At 42.5% G+C, this 15,951-nt stretch overlaps 2 protein-coding genes across 3 annotated transcripts; both read right to left on the bottom strand.

Moving 5' to 3' along the window:
* Nucleotides 1-3,428: 3,428 nt before the first annotated feature.
* On the bottom strand, nucleotides 3,429-5,024 carry pou4f1 (POU class 4 homeobox 1; the record flags this gene model as incomplete). The annotated part of the gene is made up of 2 exons (XM_079736143.1): nucleotides 3,429-4,433; nucleotides 4,902-5,024. 2 exons carry the CDS (start codon nucleotides 5,022-5,024, stop codon nucleotides 3,429-3,431), a joined length of 1,128 nt encoding a protein of 375 aa, XP_079592269.1.
* Nucleotides 5,025-6,247: 1,223 nt separating this feature from the next.
* Nucleotides 6,248-15,332, bottom strand: obi1 (ORC ubiquitin ligase 1). Of its 2 annotated transcripts, XM_079736206.1 has the most exons (6): nucleotides 15,196-15,332; nucleotides 14,740-14,875; nucleotides 14,455-14,546; nucleotides 12,141-12,386; nucleotides 11,607-11,695; nucleotides 6,248-8,555 (listed from the first exon to the last, which is right to left on the bottom strand). In XM_079736206.1, exons 1-6 carry the CDS (start codon nucleotides 15,265-15,267, stop codon nucleotides 7,106-7,108), a joined length of 2,085 nt encoding a protein of 694 aa, XP_079592332.1. In that variant the 5' UTR covers nucleotides 15,268-15,332; the 3' UTR covers nucleotides 6,248-7,105. The 2 variants fall into 2 exon arrangements, with proteins under 2 accessions (XP_079592332.1, XP_079592333.1); XM_079736207.1 differs by lacking the exon at nucleotides 14,740-14,875 and having other exon boundaries at nucleotides 15,196-15,327.
* Between the last annotated feature and the right edge of the window lie 619 nt (nucleotides 15,333-15,951).

Genomic DNA, 15,951 nt, shown 5'->3' with positions numbered 1-15,951 from the left:
ATTATTTTGTATTCATTGTATTATTCTGTAATATTATTATTTTTCAGGATCGATTTAAAAAAATATATTATGCGAGGTAAACTGGAGACCACTTTGTGCGTCGCTTTTCTCCTTTATCTGAACATGAGCACTGAGAAGATTTGCTGTCTTTCCATCGGTCTGAATGTCAGTCTACCTGTCTGTCTATCTGTCTGTCTGTCTGTCTGTCTGTCTGTCTGTCTGTCTGTCTGTCTGTCTCTCTGCCTGTCTGCCTGTCTGTCTGCCTGATTGCCTGCGTGCCTGATAAATGGCGGCAGGCAGATGGGAACCTCCGTCTCCCCTGCGGCCATCCCTACATCAACACACATCCACTATATTATATTATTCTATGCTAAATATATTAAATACATTCCCACATATAAGATGTGCTACTTCAGCAGGGCCCTGAGCAGAGAGGCCCCCAGAGATATTGGATAGCCCATATTGGCGCCATAGCATCTGTGTGTGTGTGTGTATATATATATATATATATATATATATATATATATATATACACAGAGAGAGATACATACATACATACATACATACATACATACATACATACATACATACATACATACATACATACATACATACATACATACATACATCATGAATGGATAGATTTAGATATAGTGGACCTGCAGGCTTTTAATAATGCATCAATCTATTCTAGACGGAAACTTTGGTGCTGAAATATCACCGATTGATCTACTTAAAAATAGCCCTACAGCCTATACATAATGTAAATTGTAGTAGGCTACATACTACATATGCATGTATAATATACAACTATGGGCCTAAATGTTTTGATTTTGTTGCCTAATTTGTGTGAATTCTAAACAGTCCAACAATGTTAGATTAATCAACATTTTTAAGAGCAAGAAAAAAATCTATATACAAACTATTGTAAAATACTCTAAAGGGTTTTAGATATCACTGACATTTTAGTTTACTCTTATATGCCTAAAATTAGGCCTACAATTATGCCCCCGATTACAATTGGCATCCAACGTTGTAAAATGTATTTACAAAAAAAAGAAATGTATATTATCCTTCAAGTGCTTCTGTAAATCCGGAAGATTTGTCGGCCACATGAGACTACAGACGTAAAATTTTACTCACGTTAATCCTTCTCCTCCTTCTCCTCCTCCTCCTCCTCCTCCTCCTCCTACTCCTCCTCCTCGTGACCAGGGGAAAAGCAATAAAACCACCTCCTCCTCCGAGCTGTCTGAAATATTACATTTTATATCCACTCTGCCTGATTAATATTAAATAAATGTATTAATATCGATACGGACCTTTAACGATTAATGTTGCATTGTCTACTTTTACAAAGACAACAGGCAAAGATAGGCCCATAGAAATAATCTTCGCTAGCCTGTATTTCTTTGTCATTGCATTATTTTTTTAAATGATTAGACATTATTATTAGTAGAATCCATATGCATATTCAAATTGTTGACGGGTTAATCAAGTTGAATACACGCACCTCTTTTTAGTTTGGTTAAGGTTCAAAGACATATTTTATTGTGGCACATGCCTTGAAATGTAATACTTATGAAAGTATGTCTTAAACGTTTAAAATAAATGTAACATGTCAGTTCATTTATCCACAATTAAAAAAACGTTGTTTAAATGTAGTTTCAATGATTGTGGAGGACCAAAATACTGTCTTCAGTCAACATAAAAGCCTGTAATAATAAAGTATCGGAGTCTTTTTAACCAGTACCTCGCAAATCGTATTTTTTTAAATATTCAAATAATTGAACAGATAAAAGGTCTAACCAACACAGGGATTAAGGCAGATACATTTTTTGGTTGTCCTATGTCGTGTCAATTTTTTTTTAAAATATAAAAGCCTTATTATTGGAATGATAATACTAAACGGATACAGGCTCTGCAGGATAACATTCATAATTTGTACGAGGGCAGTTAACTTCTATGTCATGAATTCAGCCGAATGCTTCAGCCACGTTATAAATCCCATTTAGTGACAACACACAGACAAAAACAACACGATAAAATAAAAAATAAAAATAAGGCTACGATTTGTGAAATGTCGACGTCTGCCTGATTTTATACATTTATTTTATATGAATAAGTATTATGTACCTTGCAGATCCATAGGTCTACATTAATGACATTCATGTGCATCAGGACCATTCCACATCCCCACTTCAGCCAAACACTTAGATAAAATAAGCAAATAAAATCCAATATATCTTTAAGCATAAACAGCAGAAAGCATCAAAGTCAGGAATACATGTTGGATTCATTTATTTATGAGAAGACTTCATGAGAACACTTCCCGGATTAGTTTGGCTGACAGAGGAGAGGGGGAGACAGGAAGAGAGAGAGGTGAGGAGGAGAAGGAAGACGTGGAAAGAGGTGAGGAGGAAGAGGAAAAGGAGGAGGCGCACGTGGCCGCAGCTTGTAAACATGTTTGTGCACAAAGTAGAGTTGGTTTTACTGAACAATCAACACGCAGACATCATTGAGGTGAGAACATTTAAAACTCCTTCATTCTGGTGCACCCGGGGAGCATCTTAATGCATAGTGTTTGCACGGCAAACTGAACACACAAATAAAAACCTTCCGTTCTCCTATCCATTTATAAGTAGGCCTTATCATTATCATGAACCATTATCAATAATCTTTTGCAGGATCCACAATACTGTCGTGCTTCTGAAACGGTTTTTTTACTTTTTAGGTGAAAGCCAATTCACGTCGCTAGAAAAAAGGCCCGACCATAAATTATTTTCCAAACGAAGGACATTACTTCTGTAGAAGTCATAAAGTGATTTTTTATATACAAAACCATTTCGCAATAACAATTCAATTTCTGTGCAAGTTCAAAATAATAAATCTATATATAGGCTAGCCTATGTGGTCGTTGTCTGTCAGTTTGTTCTCCATGCAGGCCCACAAACGTTGTTCATGTACAGCCATCGGTTTCGCAACTTAATTTGAATTTACACAAACCTCTAAAAGCATAACAAACGAACGGATGAATAAATGAACAGCCTCATAAATAATGCAACAACAACAACAACAACAACGACAAGAAGAAAAAAAACAGCAACGGAACACAGAACAACAATGAATGAGGTAAATTGTTAATGGCTATAAACTTCAGATCATGAGAGGGGAAATACTTTACCTCTCTCCTCTTGTCCGCTGCTATTCCCATATTCACATTCACCAATAACGTGAAAATAAAGGAGATGTATGCAGATATATATGAAGATATATCCCCATAGATCCAGATAAACCAGACATAACGGACATCCCTAAAGCCCATTGGACGCCACACTGTCAAAATTGGTCGGAGATAAAAGACTGAACGTGGTGTGAAATTGTTCCTTCGTCCCCAAATTCAGTCCCCCAGAAAAAACTCCAAAACTCCGTCAGTGCGCAGCAGAGAACTTCAAGCGTTTCTGTTTCTGTCTCTGGTTGCAGAACCAGACCCGCACCACGTTCTTCTTTAGGTCCAGCTTCTCCGCGATCGCCGCGATCTTCTCCGACGAGGGCCTCGGCTGGACGGCGAAGTACGCCTCCAGAGACCGCTTCTCTGGGGCGGCGATCGACGTCCTCTTCCGCTTCTTCTCCCCGCCGTTAAAAATGTCCGGTTTGCTCATCTTCTCCCGCTGGGCGCCCTCCGCCTCCTCGAGCCAGGCCTGCAGGATAGGCTTCAGCGCGATCATGTTGTTGTGGGACAGCGTGAGCGACTCGAAGCGGCAAATGGTGCTCTGGCTGAGCGACCCAACGCCCGGGATCTTCAGGTTGGCCAGCGCGCCCCCCACGTCCGCCTGGGTCACGCCCAGCTTGATCCTCCGCTGCTTGAAGCGCTCTGCGAAGGCCTCCAGCTCCCGCGGGTCCGTGTCCGACTCGTTGATGGACGGAAGTCCGTTATTGCCCAGGCCGCCGCCGTGGTGTCCCGGGAGGAGGCCGTGGTGGTGGTGGGTGAGGGGGGAGCTCATGCTCATAGCGGCCTGGTGGTGAGACAGGTGAGTCAAGCCGTGCATGTGGGAGTGCGCGTGGGCCGAGGAAGAGAGCAGACCCCCACCTGCCCCACCTCCACCACCTCCACCACCTCCTCCTCCGCCGCCACCGCCACCGGACCCGTCGTGCCCGCCGCTCATGAGCGCGAGGGAGGGCGAGCTGAGGTGGTCCATGATGTCCGGCGGGGGGTCGAGGTGGTTCGGGTGGTGGTGGTGATGGTGGTGGTGGTGGTGGTGGGCCAGCGGCACGGTGGAGTTGGAGGAGCACGGGACAGTGTTCATGGTGTGGTAGGTGGCGTCCGGTTTGAAGGGGTGCGTCTTGCCCTGTGACACGGCGATGTCCACGGCCGCGAGAGCCTCCGCGCGAGCCAGCAGCGTCTCATCTAGACTGGCGAAGATGTTACTCTGCAGCTACGGGGACCGAGAGAGCAGAGGCGGGACCGGCGCCGGAGAGAGGACCGAGAGCAAATAGGAAGGACCGGTACCGGAGAGAGGACCGAGAGAGTAGAGGAAGATAATAAATAGAGCAGGAATTAGCAGAATAAGAGAGAGAGAGACGAGAGAGAGTGGGGTGGTGGGGGTAGGGGAAGGGGGCGTCAGAATAAAAGAAAAACATGAATAAATGTTTCTGACAGCCGGGAGCTTTGATAACCCACAACACGCAGCGGGATTAGTGCCCGACTCATCAGAATTAAAACAGAAAACTGCACGAGCGGACCTCAGAGGAAGCATGCTCTCAGAAACATCACAGCGCTCGGAGTTCATGAAGAAAACATGAAGCGCGTCTCGGAGCCTCGGAGCGCGCCGCTACTTTTACGCGCGTGGAGAGACGCAGAGAGAGCAGAAAAACTTTGTTAGGATACCATATGAAGTTCTTACCTGCGGGGTCTGTAGGCACGCCCTGCGGATGGCCTCGGAGCTGGAATGCAGGGTGGTGTACTTGTGTTCCGGGAGCGACGGGTGCATCCCGAAGTGCGTCTGCTTGCTGTTCATGGACATCATCTTGGCGCGGGCTTCTCCAAACTAAAGCGCGCGGGAAAAAGGGGGAGAACGAGCTGCTCGCGCTAAGGAGGATATCACCATAGAGACGCAGCGGTCCTCCTCCTCCTCTGATTGAGTGTTGTGGTGGTGGTGTGTAGCTGGCAGTAGTGGGAGGAGATGATGTGAGATGCCTGCAGTCTCTCACACACACTGACCCGGTCCCGCGACACGCTCCTACACCTGAGCCCCTCATCTCGTCATGCCTCGGCTTGGTTCTCGCGAGATGTTGCGGGCTGCATGAAGAACAGACAAGCCACAGCAGGGCGGCTAGTAGAGCAGCGTTCTGCGATGAATGGCTTCACTCTTGTGGTCACTTGACACTTTAAACCAAAAAATGTTTTCGTTGCATAATGAGGTCCGCTATCAACGAGACCTAAACAAAGACGGTAAATAGCATCACATTTCTCTATTTATTTACCATGTTAGTAAGATACATAAAAAATAAATAAGATTAGATCAGATAAATATTAATGTGTATTACACTTTTTTATTATTATTAATGAATGCACAGAGCAGCAGGCGGTAAAGCCAGTGTGTGTGCGTGTGTGTTGACACCCCTACCTCATCATTAAGCATTACACTAATTAAATACTCAAGCTGAACCTTGCTGAAATGAATGCCAATAAAAGTACACTTCATTTATTCAAACCACAACGGTCAAACGATTACATTTTCATGGAGTGATTAAAGGTATGTGAATATAAAACACGCATGGCAAATTTGCATAATAAATACTGCACTTAGTGAAGCCTGTAATGTTTTGTGTCACGTCACATAGAAATATTATGGCCTTCCCCCTAGGAAAGACTATTACATCCTCTAGCGTGTTCTTCCCTTGGAAATAGTATTTAAATTAGTATAAGAGTGAAGAGTCAAACTATCACATCTTCTAAATCCGCCCTCCCTGGACCTGAGCACTCAATCCAAAACATGCTCTCCGTAGGCCAGAGTAGTCATATACATCCTTAATTTATTCTTTATAGGCTGAGGATTTAAACTCAGATCTGCTTTAGTTAAGACAATTTAATACTTCTAAGAGCAGTTACCTCGCTCTTCGACTATTAAACAATTTTACATAAAAGAAAGTGGGCTACACAATAACAGACATGTATGGAATTAGGGTCAAAAGTATTTAATGGAACAATTTCAGGCTCAACTTTTATCATAATGACTACAGAGCACAAATAGTGTTAAGTTATTTTGTTAAACTAACACATCAAATATTCGGAATGTTTAAAATACATAATTACCAAACTATTCCAGGACTAAAACAGTGGAAACAAACATGTATATCCAACTATCATCTTACAAAATACCTTCCGATTTAGAAAGAGAGCAGGGACTCCTGAACTACACTGGGTTTGAGCTCACTGTTCATGTTAGTATCAGTAACTCTTGCACTAGAACATATCTCCCAACTGTGGGCCAACAATCACAAAATATACTCAAAAGTTAGCATTGGCGATTAACAATAGCAAAAAGGCCAAAAAACCTATAACATTTCATCAGAACATCAAAACAACTTTCCATTTCCAATTCTTAACAGAGAATTCAAGCTCCTCCACAGAACTGTGCACAAGGAACCAGCTAAACCAGCAGCCCTAGCACACCAGAACCATAAGCATGTCACCTGGTTGAGATGAAAGTGAAAAATGATTATCCTACAGTCAGACTAAGAGAGTTCCTTGGTTTGAGAATGGGAGTGATTTCTGAGTCGGACTCCACCTAAGTGAAGGAATTGGCTCAAAATATCATGTCTGTGGTAATTGGTGCAGAACTGGAAGGATTATGAGAAGTACCACCAACGAGGAATCCCCAATAGGGTGCCCGACACCTGATCTTTAATACCGGGAGAGTGAGTCCACTTATTGGGTGCCGGGATAGTTACACTCAATAATTGTTGGTCAGTAAAGCAAGAAGAACATTCCTTGTCTGTTAGCCAAATCAATCTGAATACCATAATCAGGAATCAGGATTAGCAAACTAACCAACTAACCACTAACCATTAGCAACCAACCAAAAACAGCAACGACTCAAATCTTTCACACAAACTTCGAAAGTTTTGTGGGGCTGTTAGTGTTGAAGGGACTGTGGGACTTCCTCTTTGTCGACTGACCGATGAACAGCTGCCGGTCCCAGCCAGAGGCAGAGGAAGGGGATGGACTATTGTGTGAAAGGATAGCTGGGTCATCAGAACCAGTTGCAGGACCATCCAACGATGGGTCAAAGAGGATGTCAAAGGACAGCTCATCGGTCTGAGAGAGCCCTTCGCCCTCGACTACGCTTGGAACGGGGGCCCCACCTGGCCAACTACACCCCAGACTAGCTGCAATACCCTGGAGTACGCCTACCCTCTCAGACCCCAGACCAACGGCTCTACCAAAACCAAGAGTGCTGTCTCCACCCTGGACTCCACCTACCTTACCAGACCAAAGACTATCTGCTCTACCAGACTCAAGACTAGTAGCTGGTCTTGGGCCACCCTGGTCAGCATCGCCTCCCCCAGTAGCCCTCTCCCCGACAGACCTGGCCTTGCCTAGATTGTCCGGTGCACAGAAAGATGGATCACATTTGCTTGCGTCGATTGATGTCGCAGAGGCAGCCTCTGGTTTTGGTTTGGGAACGAGAGTGGTGTCTCGATCTGCAGCAGGTGAGGCACCCTGGGAGAACCGTGATCCTTGGCTACAGGAGCTATCGCTGTCCCACATCATACAGTCCAACTCGGAGACCTTGCTGCGGTATGCAGCGTCCATGGAGGACTCGCTGGAGGTGTGAGAGCCGCCCGGCTTCACCTGAGCAGCGGCAGAGGGGGCGTCTCCAACCATCTGGGAGTCCTCACTGATTGGTCCAACACTGGGAGGATCATCAGGTTTGGGTCCCTGCCATGCACACCAGAAAGGGATCTTGGAGATCTCTGCTTTAGTACTTGCAGCGAGGCGTTTGGGAAGGTTTGGAGAGCAGTTTTCCGTTGGTGAGGCCGTACTTCTCACCTTCTCAAGAGGATCTTCAAAGCTGAGCTTCCTCAGTGAGGTGCCCGACTTTATTGCTGCTTTCCCGCCAATGATAGTCGGACTCTTCAGAGACAAGGAGCAGAACGCCGATGAGGGGGTGGAGGGCTTCAGCTTTGGAGGTGTTCCATAAAAATTGGTTGCTGTGAATCCCATCATCTTCTCGCCCTCGGATCTCCCGGGAGAAGCCGGGAAATTTGAGCTTTGACCTTCAGAGGTCAGAGTTTGACCTTCAGGGTTGCTGCAGATGGATTGCCTCTCTGTGTCGCTCAGACTCCTCGTCATCATGACCAGTTTCTGCTTCTCCGCCTGGTTACCTGGCGCCCCCCAGAGGCTAGGAGGACTGCCCTCGTCGCCACGGAGCCGGGCCTGCAGACTTTCGATGGTCTTGTCGCTCTGCTCAAGAGCCTTGTTCAGCTGCTTCATCTTCCACTCGTTCTGCTGAATGGTTGCTTCCAGAGCAGCCACCGTGTAGCGGCTGAACCTGGCAAGAGATCATTGGATGCGGTTAATTATTTGATCTAATTTTCTATGGATCAAGTTTAGTTAAACTCTGGAACGGCTTTTGGGTCAGGGTCCAGACAAAATACAATATATATATAAGATTACCCAGGTATCTTAATTTGAAATGATGCGTTTTATTCATCCCAGATGGGAGACGTTGGTGTAATAGCAGAAAGTACAGGACCGTAGTAGAAATAAGACATTTAAATCAAAGCAAAAACATACAGAAAATATATTAATATATTTTCTGTTAAGAGGTTAATTCAAGTGTGCATGTGCATGTTTACAAACATTGTGTTTTATGTTTATTTTTATTTAATAAAAATATATATTAATATATTTTCTGTCTATTTAATAGCGATCACATTGTAAAATGCAATTATTTAGTAACAAATATAATTGAAAGGCAATCGATTTTACATATATAATGACTATACATGTAAAAGTACTTTTTACATGTATGACATCTTCTGAATGAAATACAGAATATTTAGTAAAAACTAAATGATGTGGATACAAACACACCTGGTATACATTACAAGAACTGTGTGGCAACTTTTTTGATAAACACAATAATCAGTTTAACAGTTCATAGAAAGTATATTGGATCCAACGGGTTATTTACAAGTTCAAAGGCAAAAAGATCTTAATGCCAATCATTGACAGCCCCGCTTTTGAAATTCAATTTAAAAGGGTCATATAAAAACATTTTTTTGAATTCAATGAAAAATTCAGAGCTTGTCCTGTGATGAATGAGAAAGTGATGGCACATAGCTAGCATCTTAATAGCCTCCGTTTCCATTGTCAGAATCACCAAAATGGACTTTGAATTACCTCTTAGCTCAGAGAGCAACTAAAGTACCTCTCTCCCCAATGCCCTCATAAAACTATCTATCGATCACCATGACAAACTGAGCAGCAAGACAAAGAAAATGGTTTCACAAATTGCTTTTGAAACTACGATTAAAAGGTAACGATACACTGGGGTGAGTTTTGTCTTCCGAGCATGGACCCACAAAACCCGAACGCACGCACGCACAAACACACTAATGAAGTGTTCTGGTCATAGAAATCTAAGCAGACATGGCAAAATCTCCACCTCACAAATGTAATTGTAACCAAGTAAAACATGAACTGACATGATCAAAATGAGACATTGACACCTTTAGGAAAATAACATCGACTGTGCCGTTGTGGGGACCTAAAACCATCTCTACAACAAACTAGTGGACTATAATCCATCCAATCTTCTCTCCCTCAGGCACGGCTAGAACAAAACACAGCGCTGTCATTTTGGCCCAGACTGGACCAGTGCCATGTTGGGAGAAAATAAATGTGTGCCCCGTGAAGCGCACCCTGCCGGAAGGTTTCTACGTGTGGGCCCATACCAGAAGGGCCCAGACACGCCCTGATGGACTTCCACTGTATTATCCTAACTTACTTCAGCACACCTATCTGGACTATCTTCTACAAGAAGGAGCTGGTAAAAATAATTTATCAATTTCGGATATCATTTTTTGCAGATGCGCTGTTCAATGATGGCACAGAGCCCAAATGAGGGGTTTAAAGATGTGTTTAGGCCAGTCCAGTGTCACTTAAGAAAAAGAAAATCTACTGGATTTATGCGCCGGTGAGAAAAAAAGGGTACAACCTCAGCCATATTGCTGGGCCCCTCATTGCTGACTGTACAGGATTTTACTTTGCAGAATCATGACAGTTAGAGTTAATATTTCTGCTATCTACAGATTAATTATTTTTTAAGGTGCAGCCTAAATTAGGATTCACCTTTAAAGTGACAATATTTATATTAACTATATTTATATAAATAGAACAGCATGGAAGAGTATAAACAGGATTTGCCTGGCATTTCAAAGTAATTTCACAGGTCAACAAGCCCAAATAGTACAAATAATTAGTATGCTTATCTATATTTCCTTGCTTATGTATGGCCACTGAAGACAACTGATATGTATCTATTTATAATGACAATACTATCTATTTTTTATAATGTTGCTATGATTTTTCTGATATTATGATATCAACTTTAAAATAAGGATAATATGATATGCATTTATAATGAAGATACTATGATATGCATTTATTATGACGTTACTTTAATATTTATATTAATAAAATAGGATATTATAGCCAACACTTATCTGATAGAAACCTGGCGTGTCTAACGCAGAAAATCGACGCACATACAAATCCTTATATTACGACTCAGATCCACCCTTTTAATGACATATCTGTCTTGGATCCATACCCGTCCTATTTAGATGAAAGGAAATGAAAAAAGTCTATCCCTGGCCTGGCTGGAATTAGCACAGTTAACAGCACAACATTCCTTGCCATCATGATGGTTGTATATCTGTTGCCTATACTTTCTGCCCCATCTGGTGTGACATTGCCTAGAAACCAGTCTATACCTATTCATAATGGGGATACTGTGATATCTATAATGAGGATTCTAGATCTATTCATAACAATGGTATCTATAATGAGGATACTATGAAATCTATGATGAGGACGCTATACCTATTCATAATGAGGATACTATGATATCTATGATGAGGACGCTATACCTATTCATAATGAGGATACTATGAAATCTATGATGAGGACGCTATACCTATTCATAATGAGGATACTATGATATCTATGATGAGGACGCTATACCTATTCATAATGAGGATACTATGAAATCTATGATGAGGACGCTATACCTATTCATAATGAGGATACTATGATATCTATGATGAGGACGCTATACCTATTCATAATGAGGATACTATGATATCTATGATGAGGACGCTATACCTATTCATAATGAGGATACTATGAAATCTATGATGAGGACGCTATACCTATTCATAATGAGGATACTATGATATCTATGATGAGGACGCTATACCTATTCATAATGAGGATACTATGATATCTATGATGAGGACGCTATACCTATTCATAATGAGGATACTATGATATCTATGATGAGGATGCTATACCTATTCATAATGAGGTTACTTACTTCTGTGGAGAGCGGTTGGACACCTCTGCTCGGAGGTTCATGTTCTCCTGCACCAAGTCCACGTTCTGAGACCTCAGCATCTTGTTTGTCTGCGGTGGGGAAATGTAGTGAATTCAAGACTGTTAATAGAGGGCAAATTTACATTTTGTGTAGCGAAATAAATAATAATAAAAAAAAAAACGAGGAGCTTTTTGGTGTCTGCAAATAAAACAATTCATCAGGACTTTTTCCTGGATATATAATTTCACAGACAATGCAGAAAATGCAAAATAATGTAATAATTATAATATACAACGGCCTAGAGTGTGACGCGTGGCGCTTTGCGAACAGGCTTCTTGAAGAAAACAATTCATATTATGTTATTTAAGGTCACTTTCGTGTCTGTTAAGTACCACCAGCATGTTGGTATTATCTTAACTTCCTCTTAAAACAGGCAGATCTCAGGAGGAGGAAGAGGAGGGGAAGAGAGGAGGAGAACAGCGGCAGAAGGGAGGAGGGGTGGGCCGTGGGGGTGCTTCTCCTGTTCGACCGTACCTGCTTCAGCCTCTCCATGTCCTCCTTCACCTTGCTGCAGATGTCGGTAGCGGACTTCAACTTGTGGCCGAGCTGTTGGAGCTCACTGAGATCAGAGCTCCTCTGTTCGGGGGGGCCTGCAGTCGGGTTAGGGTCCTGGGTGCTGCACGCAGGCTCCTGGTGGCTGGGGGCAGGCATCGTCTCCCCAACAATCTGTAGTCTGCTCTTCAACTCCTCGTTCTCCTGAAGCAGCCGATCAACCTCATCCTGTTGGGGGGGAGAGATGACCGGGTTAGGGGGGAGTCAGAGTGAAGACTGCAGTCAGTTATTTTGGTTCGGTCGGAGTTAGAGTGAAAACAGAGCGGTCGGTGATGGGGTTTGTTTGGCGTCACAGTGGGAACAGAGCATTCACTGGGTTCGGCTGGACTCAATAGAGAAGACAAAGCAGTCAATGAAGGGGTAAGTGGGAAGCCAAGAGTAAAGACAGCATTCCTTCCCTCCATCAGTTACAGTTAGTTATTACACGGGTCTTCTCAATGCTGTGGAACGGTCCGTTCACGTTCTCATGGGCCCTTCACAACTTCCGGCGGTGAATTATATTTGATAATTCACAATTGCTAAGTATAGTTGACCGCTGTCAGGGAAAACAAAGGATTTTTTGCCTCTAATGACGTCTTTAGTATCACTCCCCAAGTAGTCCGATAACTTGTCAACCCCAGCGTCTTTGGTTGCTAAGCGACGTCAACGTCTTTGGCAGACTATTTCTCTGCTGATCAACATTACGAATGATGGTAACAATTAAATTGTAAAAAGACACACCATGTGAAGTTATTTTTTCATTTTTGCAAGTAGCCGTGTAATAGCGGGATAATGTATAGAACGTCGCCGGTCATTATCAAAAATAAGCCCCGACAGGGCGAACAGGACACCGACGCGCAGCGGAGGTGTCTTGCTTCGCCCTGTCGGGGCTTATTTTCCCGATAATGACCGGCGTTCTATACATTATCCCTTACTTAACATGTGGGTCTCAATCAGGCAAATGCAGAGCACCGATCTGATACTGAGAAGATTCAACATAGAGTTGTTGCTTTTTATTCATTTATTTTTTATATACATATATGTATCATTATTATATTTTATTTGACATTTATCTTTCCTAAAAAAAAATTTTCACTGTATTATCTCTGTAAGCTGAAGGATATCTTTGATTCCACAATATAAGGAAAGTTGGGAGAGAGAACCAAATAGGCTTGGGTGGTATCACAGTATACCGGGGTATTTAGAAATCCCAAAGGTACGATTCAAAACATCAAAAAAAAAACACCCTCCTCTTTCTATAAAAATACATCTAATGGATCCATTTTGTATTATGTTGATACATAATGTTGATGATCGCCACACTTTTGAAGCAGGATATTAAATCAAATATCTACCTGCCAAGAAACGGGGCTTCCAAAGCAACCGGTCAGGCAGCCCTCGTCTCTATAGAGCCAAGTAGGCAATTTTCATACAAGACACACAATGTTTTAGGCTAGACAATGTAATATATGCCACAATTACTTCTATCATGACTGCTTGGTTTTTCAAGATTTATTAATTTTTTGACACAAGTATCGTCATATACACCCTATAACCCGTGAAAGGTCAGGAAGTTATGAAGGTATGGAAAATGTATACCGCTCAAGCAAGGACCTCAGGCATCTATACAAAAGCTGCATTCGAGGCCAGTTTTGGTGGACAGGATTGGTGCATTGCTACATCTAAAATGCAGATGCTCCTACCAGCTCCTCTAGAACATCAGATGCATTCATCAGCATGCACTCCTCACCTATTTCTATCTTCATTTGTGTAATTTTAAATGTTGAAATGTGAATTTGTGTTTGTTCATAAAGTGTTTTACGTCTTATTAAGTGTCTGGGAGTATTTTGAAAAGCGCCATCTAAATAAAATTGATTATTATTGATGTAGGACTCGGACCTAGAGTTGTTTGTTTGCCTCAAGCCTTTATAAAATGTTCCTGCTGAAAATAGCTGTGTTTAATTAATTTATTTGAGAAATACTGAACATTCTGAGGAATTACTTCATTGAGTTATGTTTAGTTTTCATAATAAGTAAGTTAGCAGTTACCTTTTGGTGAGTTATTCATAATGTGTCAGAATAATCGTAGTTAAATAGCTTATTTAAACATCCCTCAATCAATATTCAGCTCAATACTTTTCTTTTAGATCTGGGAGCAAGACGATGACCACATTTCAACAACATATTTATACCACGATTCTTTTTCCGCAGAATGTAAATATGTGAGTTTTCTGTGTGGGTGTTTTCAGAGGTGTACTTCATATTCTCGTAGAAGCAGCGTTCCTCTCGTCTTCCTCAGTCTCCTGCTGGTCTCTCTGTTCTGGATCTCCTCTCCATCGCTGCTGCCGGCTGGAACACACATCCCATGACACGTTGGTAAGCGGACCAGCAGGGCTAACACACTGCCAGTGTTAAGTTCAACCCAACCCTTCAGCGCCCTCAGAGACTACTTACATAACATGGTTGAGTAAAATAGGCCAAGTATAGGCCAGGATATAGCTGACTTATGAGACAATAAATATTGATTAAGATTATAGCACACCAATCAGTTCTCTGCAGGGGTTGTCTTTGGTGATAGGGACGCGGCACGCGGGACACTGGCTCACGTTCTGCATCCAGGTGTCCATGCAGCTGGAGCAGAACACGTGACAGTTCGGACAGATAACCGGTTGTCGAACCTGCAAAAGGTTGACGGAACATCTCAACCTTGAACATCTCAACATGCAAGATCCTTCAACTTGCGAGATATCTTGTAGCTCTACCAAATGCGTTGCGTACATACAGATAAACATTATGCAAACGTGTGGCCACGATGTTTAAACATTATTTTAAACTATTTAATAGTTATAGTAAATAATTATTTAAAAGAGGGACCAAAGCAACAACACAACTTCGTGGTGAACCTTAAAAGATAATGGAAAAGGAGAACCAAACATTCACTAGACTGGCGATAAGATCAACCCGGAATGATTGCTGCAATAACTAAACGTGTGTTTACCTTTCCCAGACATATCTGGCAGGACATGGGAAGGGTGATGGAAAACGTAGAGGATTGATAATTGAGGGCCATGCCTCTTTGTTATCAGACCATACAGTTATGAACCGAACAAAACACACCGCCTGCACAAATTGAACACAGCGCGCCGGTTCTTCCGGGACTACGGCGAGCAACGAGTAACAAAAACGCTTTTACTTCTGGCTACGGTCTTCACCCGTTGCGTTATGGCGTAAATAATTCAGTAGTCACGAATTAGTCGCTGCGACTTCTTCACAGTTTATGAAATACTGTGAGGTGATTAGTAAAGTTTATTTACAATCCTCTTTTGAATACAATGTGCTGTTTGTATTTTTTTAATTAAAAAAATATTCTATATATATATATATATATATATATATCTCCCGTGTGCAGTCGGTTTGAAGTAGCCCTACATCGAATTGTATATTTATCGCCAAAAGGCATCGTCTTTCCAAGTGCTTCTTCCATCTCACAGGAACCTTTACATTCGATGCGTCCACGATAAGAACGCGCCATCGGCATGCTAGCTCTAGACTGCTAGCTTTAGCACCAGGTCCTGACCAGCACTTCCTTTCAAGGCTACATGTGATGGGCAGACCTACTCCTGTCATGGAGTCAGTTACTTCGAGTTTCGATATTTTTTGCAAAAATGGCGTCAGTTTCTCCGTCAGAGGCCATGACCCTCTGTCATAGTACATGCACGTTCAACAGCTGGTGCAACCAGGTCCATGGATGCAA

Source organism: Pollachius pollachius (assembly GCF_949987615.1).
Source record: "Pollachius pollachius genome assembly, chromosome: 5".
NCBI lineage: Eukaryota > Metazoa > Chordata > Actinopteri > Gadiformes > Gadidae > Pollachius > Pollachius pollachius.
This window is presented reverse-complemented; position numbering and strand designations above follow the sequence as displayed.

Coding starts and splice junctions, on each gene's coding strand:
- obi1 (XM_079736206.1), bottom strand. CDS start 15,267: ATGGCCCTCAATTATCAATCCTCTACGTTTTCCATCACCCTTCCCATG. Junction 14,547..14,739: donor CCCCTGCAGAGAACTGATTG/GTGTGCTATAAT, acceptor TGTGTGTTCCAG/CCGGCAGCAGCGATGGAGAG. Junction 8,556..11,606: donor TCCAACCGCTCTCCACAGAA/GTAAGTAACCTC, acceptor ATCTCTTGCCAG/GTTCAGCCGCTACACGGTGG.